The following is a 20644-nucleotide window of genomic DNA, read 5'->3' on the forward strand; positions in this document are numbered from 1 at the left end:
TTTGTAGTACTTTGTTTGCATGAAGCTTACTCCTGATTGGTTATTTCTCTCACTCTTGATTGGTTATTTCTCTCCCTCCTGATTGGTCCATTTCTACAAAGCTTGTTCCTAATTAGTCACTTTTGTTACACCTTATTTGCATATGATGTTGCAAAGTGTAAACTGGCAGCCTATAAAAGCCTGTGTAAACCTGCAGATCGGGTCCAGATCTAGCCGTGTTAACTCCTCTGGGTCTGCTGGCATAATAAACCTGAGTTCTCCAACTTTCCGAGTGTTGCTTGGTCTCTTGCCCAGAATCAGGCTGCTGTCACAACTGAGCTGTAACACACTTTTCTGCAACACTCTGGCCCTTAGTTTCTGTGTCTAGGTACAGTAAGAGGCTCTGAGGGCTCTCAGGGTCTACTGCCACAATTTATCTGGGCAGCATGGAAACGTCTTCGCACAGTCCTGGCCTCTGGGGAATGCTCAGTGCACGAGGCCTTTGACTTTGGGTCAAAGGACACTCCCTGTTCTAGAGAGGCCCACACCAGACTCGTCAGCCCTGGCATCGCTGACATTTTGAGCTGGACCATTCTTAGTGGTGGGGCCGTCCTGCACATGTAGGATGTTTAGCGGTGTCCTTGGCCTCTCTACCCACTCAGTGCCAAGAGCACTGCCTTCCCTCATCCGTGACTCGTGAAGTGTCTCCAGACATTTGCAATGTGCCCTGGAGAGCACAGGTGCCCGTGGTAGGGAACCACGGGTCTGGACTGAGGGGAGGAGGGTTGTGGGAGCGATAGAGCTAATCGTGGTGCCAGGGCCCTTGGACCTTCTTTCGGATGCTGGTCACAGAAACCAAGATGCTTATCTTTGCGATCTGGGCAGCTTCTCCAGCCAAGGTAAAAATATAGGAAGCCAACATAATGACATAAATGTTATCTCTCTGCCACCAGTGAAATCTGTGTTTTGATCCTCTAATTCCCTAAAATAAGTCCTCAGTGATTTCAATTATTAACATTTTTGCAGATTATGCTTTTTCATCACAATTTTACGATGAATATTTGATTTCTCATCTAACCAGGGGAAAAAATTTTAATCCCTTAAGAGACAACTTAATTACCATTTAAACAACTAAAGATTTGATTAGAAAAGACCGAAGGTGCTATGTCAGGTAAACTCATGAACTTTAAACTTTTTAAATTTTCTTTAACCAAGTCCACAGTCAAATAAAATTATTGTGAAAAATTTTCCTACAGGAAAGTTTTATCTCTGAGGTGATTTTTTTCTGAGGCCTTTTTACAACACAAATTCTGCACTTGTTGGAACTGTCTTCAGAAACAGCTTTTGAATTTTGTGTTTTAAAGACAATGGACACTGGCTTTAAAGTAGAAAAGCTGTTTGTCACAGTGGTTGGCTGAAAGGCCTGTTCTGAATGTGACCTTAAGCCTCTGGATCCTTACTGGGGAGATAGAAAACCAATGGAGGGACAGACTCAGAGAACTTGCATTTCTGGTGTGAAGAAAACAGGTATCATACAAGAAAGACAGGGTGATTTAGGGGTGGGCCATTCGCTGTGAAGGGAACACCAAAGGGTGATGGGAGAGAGACAGAGGTGAACCTTCCAGATCAAGACAGGCCTCTCTGGGGGGCCGGCATTTGAGCGGAGACCTAAGAATGACTAGAAGAGGCCAGTCATGCAGAATGCCCAGGCTGGAGCATCCCTGCCCTGGACCAGCAAGACTCTGAGGCGGGACTTTGTGTGAGGACCAGAAGGCTGGCCAGAGCGGGTGAGGCAGACCTGCTGTAGAAGCTGCTGGGGACAGTGAGAGAGGAGGCAGGGACCGTCACCACAGGCCCTCCAGGCCAAGGAGAAGCACTTGATTTAGATTCTAACTATGGGAGAAGCCCTTTGAGGGCCTGACATCCCCGGCTTTACAATTTAAAACTACCCCTCTGGCTGCCGTAGAGAGCCCCGTTGGTTTGTTGCCTGTTCCTTTCCCAGGTGCCTACAAAGCTCGACACGATGCTCCTGAAAACTTACCGATGATCGTTTTTATATGCCATGGAGAATGGATTCTCTCTCCCCTTTTCTAAACTTCAGTAGAATAAAAGAAAACTCAACACCTGACCCTCAGCTTCCTCAGTAGAAGATTCTCTCGTTAAATGTGCCCAGGAAATCAAAGATCTTATTTCAGCTGAAGACCGAGAACGCTTTCAGCGCCTGGCGCCATGCGGTTCTCCAGGATTTTAGTTGGGCTGGCTCTGCTTCCCTCCCAAAGAAGAGAAACCCAGTGCCTGGCCAGCTGGCAGTGGCCTCGAGGCCAAGTTTTCCTTCTAAGCACCAGAAACATCGCTTCTCTCTCTGGGAGCCAATCATTTATGGCTCCAGCTACATTTGCCACGAGGTCTTTGGATGGCAAAGGGGATCCTGATCCAAGCCAATTAATAGAGCCATGTTGCACTTTTATGCTGTCCCCCACCTAACCAATACATCAACATGATTTGCACCCACTAATCAAGACTTTTACAATGGGTTCACCAAGCTTTCTCTCTCATTGGATGACGAAACTATTTGGACTCGCGAATCATAACTCCTCCTGAGCCCCTGAAGTCCTGAGCTTGGCTCTGCTAAACGCACAGACAAGGTGAGTTATTAATTAACTATTGAGATAAATGCCGGAATACCATCCCTGCGTCATGTCAAACCGATTTGGATGGTTATGGGATGGGGAGAGAGGGGGAGAGAACAGGGGGTGTGTGAGAAGGGTGGGTTCCAAGTGCTCTGGACAGACTCCAGTCTTATTTCTCCTCATTTAGACCAGGCTGGAGTGCCCTGAGCTCAGGCCAGCATCCAAATCTCTCAACCCAAGGGAGCCTCCTTCGGAGCAAGACAAGGAACCAAGCTTCGCAGATGGAGGTGAGCTGGGAAGTACTGTTCTGAACAGCGGCCTGACTGAAGCCTGTAATTTAGGGAGAGAAATGTAGACGCTGCTGCTGGATGGAAGGGTTCTGACCAGGGGTTATTGATCACACGAATCTGTGATGCTGAGGGAGACAAGGAGACAGACAGAAGGCTCTGGGTTTTCTTTCCTGTCCTGCAGGCAACACCCATGCTCTGAGACAGTCGCTGCCCTGAGTTCCTGCTGAACGAAGGTCTCCCATCCCGACTGCCCTCACACGCTTGGTTGCAATAATAATAGTACCACGTTTATATATCATATCTTTTTAGACGGATGTGAGCTCTTTGCATCATGTTTGTCTCCGGGTTTCCAAAGGCCTATTTACACTGTCTAACATTTAGCAAACACTCAATGAATGTTTGCTAAACCATGAATGAATGGATGGATGGATGGATGGGTGGGTGGGTGGATTCACACCCTAATGACAGAGAGTTAAAGACTTTTAACATTTTGAAACAAACATCAGTCATCTCTCCAACCAGGAACGGAGAGCACTTCTAAAACATACTGAAGTTATTCATGCAGAAACTAAACATGAAGATGTGTTTCTGTTTTTCCAATTATTTCTTCTTGAAATAAAATTTCCCTCTCTGCACTTCACTCCTCCTGTGTTCTGGAGATTCTTGGGGAGGGGTTTGGGGCACAGGTGCCATGACATTGGACTGGGTGGGCTCGCTCAGGGGAAACCATTATTTAAACAAGTTTTTCTCAAAATGTGATCTGCAGACCACTTGCAACAGCATCCTCTGGCGGGTTTGGTAAAAGTGCAGATTCCTAGATCCCCTGACTTAATAAATCAGAATCTCAAAGTCTCCACATCTAAATATTAAACAAGTTCTCCAGCGTGGTCATGCAACACTGAAGTTTGAAGAGCACTGGTTAAAATCTCAGTGGTTCTGGACTGTGGCGAAATGATGGGTTAGGTTCCATCTCTGCGGATTTGGTATCTATTCCACACAACCACCACAACATTATTACTAATAACATTAAAGTTAGCAACAGCCAACAGGGGAGGGCATCCTACGAGCCAGGCACCTTGTAAAACATACTAAGCATTTTCTCACTGAAACTTCACACCTGCTTATGGAAGCAGCATCACCATGCTTATTCTACAGACAAGAAACCTGCGACTTTGAGGAGTCAACTGACTTGCAGGAGAGGGCCACAGAGATGGACTCCTGAGGCCAGGCTCTTGACCAGATGATGCTACCAGGTGATGAACCGTGTCACCTATTCAGAAATCAGGGAAGGGACAGGAGAAGGAGCAAAACAGCTAACTTTCAGAAGTGTGAGGAAGCAGAGCGGAGGGAGACACAGACAGCTTCGTAGTGTGATAAGGAAGGCTGTGGACTGTGGTGACACGTGCAGAAGCTTGGCCTGGGAAGGGCTTCCTCTTGCCCCCCCACCTCCAGGCTTCTGCCTGCAAACTGGAGAAGGCATCTGGTCGGACGGCGTGGGGTCTTCAGGGGGCCCCCTAGGCTGGCTTGCAATGATGGGAGCTGGGCTATCGTACAGACAGAGGGCCAGGGCTCCTGACCCCAAGTTCTGGGTGTGAAAGGCATGTAGGGCAGGAGTAAGGACTGTCTTTCCAGGCCAGACGGTTTAACAACGCCTCCCCGCCTCGAGGTTCCCAGTTTCAGAGGAAATCGACACCCTTTCTCCCACCCCTGGCTGTGATGAACTAGATCTCACACCTCTGTCTGCGTGGTGATAATTAAATATTATCCGCCTGTCACTTGACGCACATGTTGTGTGTATTCTCAGACTTTAATGAGCTGATATTTGTCTTCTGTAAGCAAAAATATTTCTTTGAGTGTCTTCTTTTTCAAATTGGGGTGAGCAGTTCAAGTAAAGATCTCTCACTATTAAAAAGACAGTCTGCTTGCCCGGCACGTCTGTCTGAACCGTCTCTGCTACCTCTTACGGGGCCAGGGCAGATGAAACTTGTGCCTTCAAAGTCTGCCAAGGTTTCCAGAAATTAAGTTAGCGGTCACATGGCTGGAGTGTTGGGAGACTCTGAAAGCGATGGGAGTAAGAAGGTAGGAATCCACAAATCATTTTTGTGGGATATTTGAAAGTAGCCTTTCTCATCTCAGCATGAAAGAATCCAGAAATACATCTCAGTGAAAAATTTCCCCAAGTTTTCCAAGGAATGGTACTTAACAAGAGAAGCTACATCAGCACCCCCTGGACATTCAACTAGAGATTCGAATTCTTGCACCCTCCCCTCAGGAAAGGGGCCACTGGCTTCGTGTCATCAAGCCGTCCAGGTGGTTTTGCTGTAAGGTAAAGTGTTGGGACGGCTCGTGGCTGGAGGAATTAGAGCTTTGTTCTCTCATGGAGAAAACTCAGGTTGAAGAAGGCTGTTAAGGGCTTCAAATATCTACATCTGTATTTGTGTTTGTATTTATTTCAGCTTAGAATTTAAAAAAAAATCTATCACTTTAAACTGAGATTTTTTTGTTTTGTTTTTTAAATGTAGGGTGTTCCTAGATGGAGAGATGAATTGCCTCTTCCAGCTTGCCTTGGAAGGGTGCTCTGTTATTTCCTCCATTCATGAGGTTTATAACAAGTATGTTCACCGCAGCTGCTCCCCAGGCCTGGGCGGCTCCTCCCACCCACGGCTGCGGACCCACACAGCTCTCCCCCGAGAACTGGCAAACAGGACAGAGCCTGGGGGCAGAACTCCCACCCCCACCCCCAAACAAACAGCATAGTGGTGTAATTAGTGTGCTGCAGGCCTGGATCTGAGCTGATGAGGAACAACTTTAGTATTTATCGATAAACAGCAAAGCGCTGAGCACACCTCCTAGGGAAGTAATTAACCATAAAAAGGATACTCGGCACCGAGCAATCTCCTCCAGAAAAAGAACTCCGTTAACTGTGAATTGCTTACGCCAGGTGAGAGAGAACCGGTGTCTACCCCGCTCGCCTGACATCAGCAACTCTGAATTAACTGGGAGTTTCTTTTTATAAACATCGCGCAGAACCTTTTTTTTCTTGGTGGTTAATTACTTCCTTGGGACGTTGCTTTAATAGTTCCCATAACAAGGCCATTATTGTCTTTAAGCATAATCACTGCCTCATTTGTTCCTGCGCCCTGCCTTTCTGATGCTCTGCCTCTGGGTGCCACGTGGGACCCCGAACTGTGCCCAGGGGGGCAGTCCTCAGGCTGGGGACTTGCAGCGTACCTCCTCCAGCTCCACCACTTGGGTAACTTGGTTTTCTCCAGGTGGGAGCTGGGATGGGGTGGGGCTGGTGGAAGAGGGGCTGGCGGGCGGCACAAGGCATGTTAGTTCAGGGAGACCGAGCCCCCCTCCCCTGGGTGCAGCATTCCCGCTATTTGCTAAGCTTTCAGCCGCTGACACCAGCCACAGGGACGGAAGCCAGGACAGCAGCTCCCTTCTGGAAGTGGAAGGAGGGAATCTGAGTGACTCGCTTTGCTTGGTAAAATCACCAGGGACCGGAAGCAAAAACAGCGAACCTTACCAGGAAAAGTACTGTGAATTTGACTGTCTCTCTTGGAACAAAAAAAAACGTATTATGTAGTTATGCCTCACTTCATTCAAAAATGAATTAAAGTGGCTTCTATTTTGGCTCTGTTTCAGGAAGGTAAGTGAATGAGCGGGAGCTCTGTAAATTGCATCAAGTCTATAAACTTTTTTGATGGGTGTACTCCTATCAGGGTATGCAATGTGTTAATTTGCAAAGTATGTACACGTTCCCACTGCAGTAATAGACTGTGGAAATTGCAAAATGTCTCTTAGGAGGATGAAGAAAAATAAAACAGGATGTCTCATGTTTTCAGCCTTCAACTGGATGGACTGCACCACACTCTGGATGCCACTGAGGCCGACTCCTTGGGGCCATGAGGGCAAGAGCTGAAATTCCCAGAGCGCAGGGACAGGCACCTATGAGACTATCCACATTTTTGTTCAATAATCAGACTCATGGATCCTCCCATACCCTGCAACAGCTTCTGCCCTGAGGGAATTCTGACCAGTTAGTAATTTTGGTGGGGGCGCATCACACACTTGTACTAATGTGAGGGGAGCATGACTCTATTCTCAGGAATCAGGCGGTCCATGTGCTCTTGCAGCCCCATCTAATCGCTGCATCAGGGAATAGCACAGAAAAACTCAGCTCAGGGGTTTAGAACAGAGATCCGCAAACTTTTCCTGTAACGGGTCAGAGAGGCTTTGTCCACCACATGGTCTCTGTCCAGCTAACCAGTGTTGCCCTCAAGGGCGAAAGCAACCACGGACAAAAACGTAGATGGACAGGCGCGGCTATGTTCCAATAAAACTTTAGACATAGACACTGAAATCTGAATTCCACTTAGTTTTCATGTCTCATCATATATTCTTCTTTAGATTTTCTTTTCCCCAGCCATTAAAAATGTAAAAACCATTTTTTTTGCTTGCAGGTTGGTATGAGAACAGGCAGTGGGTCGGATTTGGCCCCAGGGCTGTGGTTTACCAACCGCTGATTAGAACGTGGACTTTGGAATCCGGGCTGGGTTTGGGTCATAGTTTGACTTTTGGTCATTTTAAAGACGTGTCATCTTTAAAATGTCACTTAATTGCTCTCTAGGTCTCAGTTTCCTCATCTGTAAAGTAACATCTCAAAGGGCTGTAAGGATGAAGGGACGCACCGCTTGTGACATCTTAGCTCAAGGTGAGTGCGAACTGTCGTCACTAGCATATATTTGTCTGTAACTCCCTGCCCTGGAAGATCTGGCAGGAAGGGTCACCCGGAGGCAGAGCCAGGGCCCGGCCACCCTTCCGTGGTGATGTGTGCTTGAAAATCCGAAGCCAGCACCCAACCCCAGTGCCTCCAGCCCACGTCTCCAGGAAACACCCTTTGGCCCGAGGTTGCCTGCCCGCGGCTGTGTTCGCTTCACAGGAAATGTTACAACAACACTTGACAATAGCACAGGGGAGGTCTTTCTGGACAGAGGGCTCGTGACGACAGTCCACACACAACGCTCTGTTCTTAAGGGGCTGGGAATTAGAAGACGCACACTCACCTCCCTCATTATCCTTGTTATCCGCACAGGAGGTTTCCATGGCAACGTTGCATCCGGGCCCTCTCCAGCCGGTCTGGCAGACACACTGCCAGCTGTTCTGACCCAGTGTGCATCTCCCGTTGCCGTTGCACAAATCGGGGCAGCCATCTGGTTGGAGAAATGGAGAGGATGAGAAAGAGGAACGGGAGGCCGCGCTGGGGCAGCAGGGGAGCCATGCAAAGGGGGAGCAAGGCCATAGGGCAGCCGCTGGGCCAGCCTCACAGTGGGGCCCGTACCTGCCCCGGGAAGAGTCGAGGAAGCAGGCGACGCATGCGTTTGCAAGGCGCAGCAGGGTCCCAGATGCAGAGGATCCCCAATGACACTGACCTGTGTGGAGGGGTCTGAGGCAACCTTCCCAAAGTGGGGAACATTCCGGAAAACTAAAACTAGCCCTGAGCTTACAGCCAGCCCAGTTAGGCTGTTAATTCCAGCTGGTGGCTCAGAATTGATGCTACCTCAAGAAAAATCTTTTCTTTCTTGTTTTTTTTTTTAGAAGTGCCTTCTGCAGAAGGGAAAATTCCCTATCAACCCAGGATGGAGGCAGAGTGCCCTGTCTTTTGGAATTTTAAAGATAAATTTACAGGCGATTAGCATGCACTTCTTGTGACCAAGAGCTGGATGGGTCTGCTGGGCTGTTTTCCTATTTTTGTAGTCCTGAGTTTTAAGGGGCACTTGAAAATGTCAGCTGCTTCTCACTCAACCTATTTATGGTGTGATTTAAAAATACTGCAGGATCTGAAGGCTGTGGAAGGAGTAGGTGCTGAGTGCCATGAATCGGGGAAAGACAGAGGGATGTTTATGTCCATGGGGAAGGCGGTGAGGTTCGAGCGATCGTGATTTTGTGGTTTTTTCTTTGCTTTTTCTTTTTTAGGGGGATGTGTGACATCAACAGCCTACCTCATCCCCTAACTGCTCCAGCACCCAAAACAGCTGCAGCAACTACTCTTCCGACCTGAGCTTGGGCAAAGAGAGCCTGGATGAGGAGAGAGAGAGAGAGACAAAAAAAGCAGGGGGCAGTACAGAGGGATGGGGAGCGTCTCGGACAGAGAGCCTCTGTCACCCTTTATAATACCTAGAATCACAGAACTGGTAGGATGTGGCCACACTCATGAAACCTACTTGCTGGCAGGAATTCCTACGAATGTTTCTACTTCCCTTTCCTTTCACAGCTTTCTTGACGTGTAATTTACATACCATAAAATTCACCTGTTTTAAGTGTACGATGCCATGACTTCTAGTGAATTTACAGAGTTGTGCAACCTACATATGTTTTCCTACTATGTTTAAATACACTTGGCGGGGAGGCACAGCTCAGTGGTAGAGTGTGTGCCTAGCGTGCATGGAGGTCCTGGGTTCAATCCCCAGCACCTTCATTCAAATAAATAAATAAAAACCTAATTACCCGCCCCTAAATAAATAAAAATAAAAGAAAGTGTATTGAATTCATAAAAAAAATACACTTCAAATGACCATTAATTGTCCCTAGAAAGTAACTTTCCTGAGTATCTGTCTCTGTCTCTCTAATTCCATCTCTACATCCGCTAGCATCTCTATCTCCATCCCTTTCTGTCTATTTTTAAAACACACGGAGTGCAGGGAGGATTGGGCGGAGGGATGAAGCGCTCTGGAATGATGAAGGTAATTGATTTGAAACCCTTCTGGCCCGCGTCTTCCGGGTCGAAAGTGTGCCTCTGCCCCTTCTTCTCTCTCCAGCATTCCAGAGGCCATCACCTGGCATCCTTCCTCTCTCCTCTCAAGTACCCCTTACAAGAATGCCAGTAAACCTAATTTGTGCATGTGGCAGAGGTGGGAATTTAAAGGGCTCCGCCTAAGAAGAAGGGTCTGGAGGGTCCGAAACTGAGTTGAAATTTACTTGTTTAAGGAGTTCCACTCCTCAGTGCTTGTTCCCTCCCATCCTTCCCAGCATGTGGTACGTGTTAGGACCAGAGAGAAATGGGCAAGCAACAGAGGAGAAGTTCTACGTGCAGAAGTCTCTGTAAGGAAGCTGAGCTGTCTTGAGAGGAGAAACGAGGAGACAGTTATCAGGGGCTTTTTATGGTTTTTTTTGTTTTTTTTAAACCCTGCACAGCCCAGCACTAAATCCAGGACAGAAACAAAGCACCAGTGTTTGCATACCTGGAGAAAGACCTGCGGGTCCCCACACCTATCCTCACACAGCCAAGAGTCACATTTCCATTCCTTTCCTGACCAAGAAAGGCCCTGTCTGGAAGACCTGCGACTTTCCCCCGATTCATACTGTGAGAGAGGGCTGGGAGGGGAAGCCAGCCCTGGTGTCAGAGAAATGCCACAAGCAATTCTGCAGGAACAAACTGCAACTGGGTAGGAGAAGCCCAAGGGCCACTGCACAGACGCCCAAGGAAAAGTGAGTATCTCCAACCTCCAGCCACCTCCAGCTTTATGATGTCCACCAGCAGAGTTCTGGGGACTGGTCACAGACAACACACTAGATGACAGCCCCACCAGCCTCTGATCTATCACATATGCTTTGTTACTCAGCTACTTTGAGGTCTCACGTTTGACGAAAATCATGCCCAAAGTCTCAACGGAAGCCTCACTGTGTAGGAAGCCCACGACCACGACATACAATTCAAATTTGCAAAGAACACTAGCATGTCAGTCAGAGATATGCACTCCAAATATGCCTGCTTCCAGACTGAACAAGGCTTCCCCCCAACCTTTTTTCTTTCTCTCTTGTTTCTCCCCCTCCCCCGACCAACTGAAGCGAGATAAACAGACCACAGTAGCGGGTTTTCTCCACATCATAGGAGGACGATGAAAACACGAACAGTGGGAAGCTGGCAAATCTCTGAGAAGTTCTGGGAATTAATGGACAGGACTTTGCTTTTTAGCTTGGAGAGGAAGAAAGCAGCCTCGGTAAGTGCGTGGCGTTGCTAGGCAACCCCAAGCTACCCTCAGCACAAGTTCATTCTGCTGGTGGCCTTCCGAGGAGGTGATGTGTTGTGTTTGTAAAGTGCAAAGCCAGCTTCTGCTTAAGGGAAAACAAAACGTGGGAAGTAATTAGTCTGGAGGGCAAACGGGTATCAGGTGGCGGCCCTTCCCCGGGAGAGGAATCTACAACTGGAGTTGAACTGGGCTTTTGCGCTCAGACTTGGGGATCCAAGAGGTCTCCTGCAGGGCATCCTCCGGATTTCCAGCCAGCTAGCACTGTTTCTTCCTTGAGTGCCTGCTCTGAGGCCACCGATACAGAAGGCCCCAAGGCACAGCTGTTGGGTTCTTTGTGCAGCTGGAGAGCCTTAGACCAGTGATTCTCAACTGAGGCAGTCTTGTCCCCCATCCCTCCCTCCAGGGGACATTTAGCAATGTCTGGAGACATTTGCGATGATCACCCCTTTGGGAGGATGCTACTGACATCTGATGGGTAGAGGTTGCATAGGACAAGTCCCGCAACAAAGGATGACACGGCCCCCAATGTCAGTAGTGCTGGGATCGAGAAACCCTGCCCTTGACCTGACCTGAAGCTGCATGAGATCTGAGACTTTCTAGGTTGCTGTTGGATCCCAGAGCCTGGCCCAACTTTAGGCACATCGTAGGTGCTTAAATGAATAGAAAACAATCAGGCGGGGCTAGATCATTTCAGCCTGGCCCTTGTCTACAGACTCTCCTGGGAGCTATGAGAAAACAGTGAGGACTCTTTCTCAAAGATCTAAGTCTTCTCCCCAGGGAGAACACTCAAGGGCATCTGTGATATCTGGGGCTGGTCTTATCACACTTCCAGTGCCTTTGGTGGAGTGGAAATGGAATCGTCTCCAACACATCTCTATACATAGAATTCCAACCAGTAGGGAAAGAAAAATGCGCTGGCACAGTTACCAGGTAGGCATCCTTTTTGCCTTAATAAAAATTAGAGCTGATGCAGAAATTGGGGTTTAAAGAATAACCCCCCCCCAGAAATAAAATAAAACCCAAATATACTGATACATTCAGATGCCTCCTGAATTTTCAGCTCCAGTCCTCTGAACTCTGGACCTGGATCCCAACTTGCATTTCAACATCTCCATCTGTTCACTTACAAGCATCTTGAACTCAACAGAATTCAGCTTCTTGATCTTGCCCTCCCAAACTCTGATTCCTTGATCAATGAATGGCACCGCCAGGTACCCCACTGCCCAAGTCTGAAACCTGGGAGTCACTGTTAATTACCCTCCCTGTTCCCACCTCTCTCCTCTCGTGTATCTACTCAACAACCAAGTCCTGCCTTAATTTTCCTCTTTACTATATGAAGCCCTGCTTTCCCTCCCTCCTAAATGTTCTCTGGAATCTGCCCTCTACTCCCACCGCTAATGCCACTGTATTGACCTGAGCCATCCTCATCTTTGGTCTGGACCCCAGTCCAAACCTTCTAACTGGTCTCCTGCCTCCAGCCTTGCAGCATCATCCATTTCTCCCTGCTCTGGACGCCGCTGAAAACACATCTGTAGCTTTTCATTGTCCCTGGGGGTAAAGTCTGAAGTCCGGAACCTGGCTTCCAGGTCTTACACGAACTGGTTCTCACCACATCCGCCTCTCTCAATACCACTTTAGGCTCTGTGTAGACTGAAGTCATTTAGCCTTTACTTTCCCGTCTAACTTCAACCCATCCTTCACCCAAGTCATCCCCAGGGAGCCTTTCCAAAGCTCCCCAACCCAGGCTAGCTACCACTGTCATGGTGCCCTTATCCCATCCTGCCCTGTTCTGCCCCACCTTACCCTACCCGCTCCTACCCACCACCCTGGATCACAGCTGCCTGGCTAGCAGCCCTTCCTGAAGACATTTTATTGTCACCTGCAGGAAGACTGGTGTCATAAACGTGCACATCGTCATTAACTACGGTTTGAATGGGGCCCCTAGAATTGTGCAGACATCTGGGCATTTCTGTTATGACGCAAACCTGTCAGGGCAGGGGCCAAGTCGATCTTGTTCACTTTTGGATTGCCAGTACTCGACACATAGTCAGGGGATGAATGAATGTAGGATTTCCGACTGAAATCAGCATCTCTGATGCCCTTGGCAGAGCGGAAAAGGAACAGTTTTCAAGACTTTTCTACACAGAGAATTCCAAACACACACACACACACACACACACAATCCGCCGACACAGTTACCAGGTAGGCAGGCTTTCTGCTTTAACAAAAATTAGGCACGAGCCAAATGTCTGCAGCCCAGTAAAAAGGGGAGCCTGGATGTACTTGAAGCAAGCTATAATTACCATAAAAGGCTTTTCTAAAAAAGCATCCAGGAATGTTCTACCACGTGCAGCCATTTCGAGGAAGAAATAAGTGGCTCATACTGTAAAAGGGATGTGGAAAAAGAAGCAGGATTTTACCATTCAACATCAGGCACACCTTAGAAAAGCAGCGAGGATCCGCCGAGATGGGAAGGCAAGGGAAAACCCGAAACAGGCCGCATGTCAGTGCAGACAGATGACAAAGAAAGCCGCAGGAGCGACACGTCGGGCCCTGCTTGGTTCAAGAGACCATCAGGGCAGCTGCCGCAGCCGGAGCTAAGCCCCTGTGCGAAGTCTTTTCTGAATCAAGAGGAAAACCTCGGCTTGGTTTGGACTCAGAGTTCTGAGATTAAAACCTGGCTCTGCCTCTTGACCTGGAACTGGTCGATTCACCTCTCACCCCCGTTCAAAAAACTGTATGTCTCGCTAATGAATCTTACTTATTGTCCTTCCCAATAGAATGCAACCCACACAAGAGCTAGGATTTTTGCCTCTTTTGTTCCCTGAGGTATCCTCAGAGCCTAGAAAAATAGCTGGCATGTAAGAGACATGCAGCCAAGGTCTGTCGAATGACTTTACAGGGATGATGGTAACACTTCACTATATACAGAGGTCAGAGGGGTTAAAGGAAATGATAAAAGGCTAAGATTTTAGTAGAGAGCTTGGCACATCGTAAATGCTCCACAGATCGTACCCCTTCAGTTGCTCGTGTTAATTTAATTGTTGATATTACAAATAGTAAAATTAGCAGTAGCCTTTTTCTCTGGGGGCATAGTTTGAAGGGCAAGGTCATTTCTTTTTGCCCAAGAGTCTACCCTATTTCAAATGAAAAAAGCGGAGGTTTCTGGGGGTGTCCTGCGTGTGTGATTATATCACAGCATAGGATATCCTCATTCCTCTTTGTCTGCCCCGCTCCAGGAATCCAGCCATGCCACTACAAGTGTTTTCAGGAAACCCACTTATGCTAAAGGTGATTCTGTGGGGCTGGAGAGTTGAAAGTGAAATACGGGGTGGCCTTTTCTTTGGGGCAGCGTTGTACTTTTGCTTGTAAACTTAATTAGTGAACCCCCCCTCCCCCGACTATTTTAAACATCACTATTTTCTGAGAGCTGTGCCTTGTTGGAATTATGGAGCAGACGAAGATTGGAAATACAGCACAGAGACTGCCATTGCATTCCAGAACTCTTTTAGAGTTGAAAACAGCTGAGGTGCTGGGGCCCAGGGATCACCAGGGGTTTGGTGGCCATTTATACTAAATAGCAGTGGCAAAGGCTCAGAAAATTAATCTGGTGTTTCGAGACACTCTGGGGAAAACTCCAGCTAATTTTAGGAGGCTGCCAAAGCAGCATTCTGGTCCCCAGAACACAGCAAGGCTTGTCCTCTTGCTCATCTGCGTGAGCAGGAGGGAGACTTGTTTCCAGGCACAAACTGGCGTGGACGTTCAGCCATGAACCTGAGCTGGAACAGCTGCCCCTGCTTTGTCAGAGAAGACTCGGAAAGCCCGGGGGCAGATGTTCCTCATCGTTGCAGCCGTGTGTGTATGCCTTTGAGGGTCTGCGTAGGGGCGAGTATGCTGGGGAGGGCGGGCAAGGCCAGTGCTCCTTTCCGTTGTCAGCTGCTCCTTTTTGGCTCGTGAGGCAGAAATCATGCCCCTCCACCCCTGCAGCCACAGAAACAGCAGAGCTTCCGTGAGGTGAGACACATTTGGATCCAGGTATCAAGGCTGCATGTTTCCTGGATGCACCTGGATTCTCACTGATCAGCACCATTTCTGTCTGCCTGGGAAAAGGAAGGCAGTGGGGCTCAGCCTTGGCTTCAGAAAAAAATATAAATCTTATTTTATTTTTTACTGTTTTGGTGCTTCAAGTTCTTATGAATTTTTTTTGAAGTAGAAGATTACGAGGGGAGGAAACAGCGCCTAGGCAGCGGTAACTGGGAGCGAACTCTCACGTCAGTTACTTAGAGAATTAGGACTGAATCACTGTCACCCGGTAGTACTGGGGTCCGACACAAGTCTGTGCTTTCCGCGGTGGGGCGCCTGCTTTCTTCCCCTGGAACATCACCCTTCTTTATCCAACTTCACCCAGTCAAAGGAGGGCGTTGTGGGTAGCGATGAGCGCATACTGGCGGGATGCTAAGGCACACACCAAAGGCAACCACGCTGAAACCCGCTGAAGATATACCTCGGGTTTCTCCCCCTGCCTGAGATCACAGCAGTGCTTCTCAAGGTGTCCCCTGGGAACTTGTCAGAAAAGTACCTCCTTGGATGCCGTCCCAGACTCACGATGCAGGACCTCTGGGGGGTGGGGCCCGGCAACGTGCATTTTAACAAGCTCTCCAGCAGGTTCTGACGGCTGCTCTGTGAGAAGCACTGCTTTAGGATGAAGCCCTGACTCCCTAGAAGGACCTCCGAGGCCCTGTGTGACCTGCCCATCTCTCCCCTTCTCATCTGTCACTTGAGGCTCTGCTCTTGGACCTTCAGCCACGCTGCCCTGCTCTGCTCTAGAACGCAGCCTGGACCCTCCTCCTTTTGGGTTTTTGCACATCCCTCTGCCTAAACTCTGCTCCCTGCACTCACCTTGGCTTTCGTCAGCGCCTGCTCAGGGAAGGCTTGCTGACTCCCCAGCTCAGGGCTCCTCCCCCATCATACGACTCCACAGCACCGCCTACTGCTTTTAAAACGCTCACCATCTTTCTATTCACCCTTTGTTTACAGCAGTGGACGGGTCCCAACGTGACTGCATGTTAGAAACACCTGGGAGCCTTGAAAAATCTCCCTGCTGGGCTGCACCCTGATCAGATCAGAGTCTTTGAGGTTGAGGCCCAGGCATCAGTGTTTTGATTTCTTGAGCTCCCCAAGCGGTTCCCATGAGCGGTTGAGGTTGAGAACCTGTGGGTAGATGCCCATCTTCCTAGGAGCCTCCAAGCCTCCTGAGGGCAAAGACTCTGAGGCTGTTGTACAGACTGCTTTCCCAGTACCTGGCATGAAAGGTATTTGTGAAACAAACGCACAGATAAACCCTGTGTTGATCCCACTGCTCCACTGCGTCCTTGACTGGGCAGCCAGGTAAAGGGAAAAAGCTTCCCACAGGCCACGTCCCCCAGCCCCGGGATGAACCACACCTCCCCCAGCAGAAGAAAACAGCTGGTTTGCGGCACAGGGTCTGAAGCCAAGCTGGTGACCGCGGCTGTGGACAAGTGATACCCATGCCTTTTGACTTGCAGGAAGCTGATACCTTCTGCCTGAAAGGGACAGGACGGAGCACCCAGCGAGGCAGAGGAGGGGCACGTTGGTAGATTAAGAGGGTGACAAGAGTTCCATAAAGGCAGGGATGACAATAATAAGAAAGCCCAGCGGTTTAATTTGGTTCTTGGAGGATAATCAAGTTGTAGCTCATGTGGCTTATTCCCACAGCTGTCCAGCAAGTAATGAATGTGGTACCTACTTGCTATGGAAATAGGGACAAAGGCACGACTTTGATTTCTTATTTGTTGTTTCTAACCATCCAATTTCTACACCCACTGAGCATCCGTATAGCCACAGGAGGGTCATAAAAATACAAATAACACCTAGGAGGCCTGTGGGCACGGACTTGTTACTTACAACAGGGCTGACGGCTCTCTTTTAACTGGTGTAAAGCCAGGCCAATGATAAATTGCCGTATATATTCCTCTGTTGTTGCCGTTTCCAGCACAACGTTACAAAACGTAAGGAAATCACTAAATGTTTGTTTCTTATAGATGTTAAAAGCGCCGGGCAAAGAATCTGCCCCAGGACTGTAACTCTGGGTTTTAGGAAGCTTCTAATATAATGACAGCAATACATACAAACGTGCCTGTGTGCCTGGCAGTCTCTCATAGGCCTCCCATGCACTGGCGTATTTAATTGTTACAACCACCCTATGGCGTAGGTGCTGTTATTGTTCCCATTGTATAGGTGAGGAAGTGGAGGCACAGAGAGGTTAAGTAACTTGGCCAAAGTTGCACAGCTGGCCAGGGGTGGAGCCAGGATCCGACGTCAGGCATCAGACGGGCCTCCAGAGTTTCTGCTCTCAACGAGGGGGGCCAACCATCCCCAACCATTTGTCCGGGACTGTCTCGGTTTTAGCACTGCAAGCTCTGAGTCCCGGGAACCCCTTCCGTCCCAGGCCGCCTGGGACATCACCAGGGACAGGGAGCGAGGACTGGGCTCTTCATGGGCGGTCATGGAGGCGAACAGCCTCCCCCTCCCCCGCCCAAGGGCAAGAGAGAGGGCACAGACTTTTATATCGAGCTACTTGTGGGGATGTCGGGCCCCCCAGCAGTGCCTGCTGCCTGCTTGGGCCAAGGCCCCTGGGCAGCCCAGGAACCGCGCGGCCGTACAGAGGCCGAGGCAGTGGGCTCTCAGGCTGCCTGAGTTCAGTTCTCGGCTCCACCCCTTGGGCCCAAAATTGCAAGCTCTTTATTCCCTTAGGTTCTTCATCTATGAAACCAGGGCAATAAGAGTGTCTATCCTACAAGGTTGTTGGAGTTTCAAAGAGAATACACGTCACACACTTAGCATGACTGTTAATATGTACTGATGCACATAAAGCCAGCTGACGTGTGAGCCACATGTAAATATGCGCACAGTAAATTTCCCAGAACTGACAGCTCTTCTTACTACGGTTGTCATTAAAAGTAATCTCACATTCATTAAAAGTAATCTCACATTCGTAGCGGCAGGGTCTTGTGTGGCTTAGGAGAGCTTTTGGTTTGCACTTGAACTGGCGATGGATGGGGAGGGAGTATACATACACAAGACCGGCACAGGCAGCAGAGCACAGACCCCAGGAAGGTGCCCTCCAAAGACGGAGAGAGAAATGAGAAAAGCGAAGTCATTTCCCAAGAGCTCCATGAGGAAGACCGGCACGTACTGGATGTGACACGTTATCTACAGACTCCCCCTTAAAACACAGGAGGCATGTGAGAGGAAACGGAAGGGCCCCACGGCTCAGCCGTCTCATTCAGGCTCCAAAACAATGTGTGTCCGCAGAGAGGAGGGGTCTGGCTGGGGTGTGGAAGGGGAGCTGCGGGTCAGGGGAGCGCCAGGTCAACTCGGCAGTGAGTGCGCCCCGCCGGACCTCGGGCAGTCAAGGCGGGCCCCGTGCCACCTGCGCGCGCAGACCAGGGGCTCAGCGCGTCACCTCCTCGTTATTCTAGGGGGCCATTTCTAGGGCCATATCAAGTTTGACTGTGACCATCAATTGTGGCTGAAAACTCCGAAGCTCAGAGAGGTTAATTAATTTGCTCAGGGTCATATTCATGGCAAACGGTGGCTTGAGAGTTTGTACCCAGGCCCGTCCAACTCTGAGCCCCTCTAACTGGGTAGGGAGGAGCCTGCAGGGAGAAGGGGCCTCGGAACAGCACACTCCTTGCTTTGACTCCTTGCTTCCTGGCCCATCTTCTGATTTTAACTTCAATTCCCACTGAGATTTCCCTTGAGGGGGAGAACACGCTGAGGTGGAGATGTGGGTTTTCTTAACGTGGATTCATGAACAGCCATTTGGGGTTTACAGGGTTTCGAGTGTGAGGGAGTGCGTGAATACAGCCACGGTGGAGTCTCTGAAGCCGAGAAGTGGACAGTGTGCCGTGAAGAATGTCCTGCTGCGTGCCCTCCTGCCTGAGGGGTTTGCTGGTCCCCAGGAGCGTGTGGCCCTGGGTCTCCCGCTTTACCCCCACCCTTGTGTCTAGTGTGTGGGAATCAGGGAATGAAAGGATTTCTACAGGAGAAATTCCAACCCAACAGCAAGTACCTGTGGAGTTGTTACAATACGCCAATTTCTGGAAGAAGCTAACGAGTTCATTCTTTCATTTATCCCATAACTATCTGCCGAGTCTCTACCAAATGCCAAGTACTTCCTAGATGCAGAACGGAAGAGACAAAGTCTTGTTCTCAAAGATCTTACAACCTATTCGGGGGAGATTCATAGAAAACAAGTGAGAAATTAACAGTGTGTCAGATGGCGATAACTGCTAGGTGGAAGGATAAGACGAGGAAGGGGGATCGTGATGGGGGTGGTGTGTGATGAGGATTGCTGTTGTGTATGGGGTGGTCAGGGAAGTTCTTGCTGATAAGGTGACGTTGGAGTGGAAAATCTTAAGGAAAGGAGTCGGGGATTCATGCCGATGTCTAAGGGAACCATAATCCAGGCAGAGGAAACTGTACGTGCAAAGGCCCCGAGGCAGAGAGTGCCTGGGGTATTGGAGAGACAGCAGGGTGGATAGTGTGGCTGGAGCAGAGTGAACAAGGGGACAATGTGAGGACAGGGCAATGGGGTGGGGCCAGGTCCTTGTAGGGCCTCACAGTTTACTCTGAGGATAATGGCTTTATTCCGAGTGAAAAGCGTCACTGGGGTATTTTGAGAAGAGGAGTGGCCTGATCTGACTTGAAGTTTTAAAAGATCCCTTTGTGCTGGGGATGGGGTAAGGGAAGAATCTGGGAGGCCGGCCAGGAGGAAGCCACAGGGATAGTCTTGGTAAGCCACGGTGGTGGTGGTGGGGGGGGCAGAGCACAGGGGTGCCCGGCTACCACGGCTCCCTGCGGCATGGTTCATTCTCTAGGGGTGTAGGGTTCCCTACACATCCCTTCCAAGGAACGACTTCTAAGACACAAAAGCAGAGGATAAAATACACTGCCCATAAAACAGTGCTCTGCTTGATGCAAAAAAATTAAACTTCTCATGGGAGTCAGCAAACAAATGGGGTTGAGGAGGCTGGATTTTGCCCTGATTCTACCCTCCTGTCCAAGTTGCTTTTCCTTATTAAAGATGACACGCAGCGGTAAAAGGAAAGGGCAGCATGAGTGGAGGAGAGCAGAGAAGCACGGGGTCTCCCAGGCCCCGGCCCTCGGCTCCCCGGGTGGATGGTCTAAGGTGGAACAGCTCCAGCAAACGAACTTCCTGACTTTCTTAACATGATGACTGCAGACCGCGAGGCTGCACGCTTTCTGCCAGCTTGGCCTAGTTCGTCTTGGCATCAAGACCTCTCTGGAACACCCCCAAGCACCCTCCCAGATGAGTACTCCTGGACTTTAAACCCCTTTGCATTCTGTTTATGGCTGGGGGTCAGCTTGACTCATCTGAATTGTGGCACTCAAACTCACTTAGAAAAAGCTACCTCTGTCCACCCATCCGTCCATGCATCCGTCTGTCAACTATCCATTATCTGTCTGTGTCTGTCTGTCTGTCTGTCTGTCTAATCTATCAATCAACGTATCTTTCTATTTGTTGATCTATCAAGACTCCCCTACCAAACAATCTCTCCAAAATCCCTGAAGGCTCGTTCTCAAAACACTGCGTATCAAATGACCTCATACAGTAACCATATTTTATGTTGTTTTATGTTACTTTCTGCCTGGTATAGAAACAATA

The 20644-nt window shown here is 49.2% G+C and overlaps 1 protein-coding gene across 7 annotated transcripts in view; it reads right to left on the bottom strand.

Moving 5' to 3' along the window:
* The window catches only part of TENM2 (teneurin transmembrane protein 2), a 462232-nt gene that overhangs the window by 89896 nt on the left and 351692 nt on the right, over positions 1 to 20644 (bottom strand). For all 7 annotated transcript variants that reach the window (XM_072947258.1, XM_072947260.1, XM_072947265.1 and 4 more), the window contains one exon: positions 7969 to 8115. In XM_072947258.1, the coding sequence (XP_072803359.1) occupies positions 7969 to 8115 (147 nt within the window). The remainder of the gene's footprint in view (positions 1 to 7968; positions 8116 to 20644) is intronic.

Source organism: Vicugna pacos, chromosome 22 (genome assembly GCF_048564905.1).
Source record: "Vicugna pacos chromosome 22, VicPac4, whole genome shotgun sequence".
NCBI lineage: Eukaryota > Metazoa > Chordata > Mammalia > Artiodactyla > Camelidae > Vicugna > Vicugna pacos.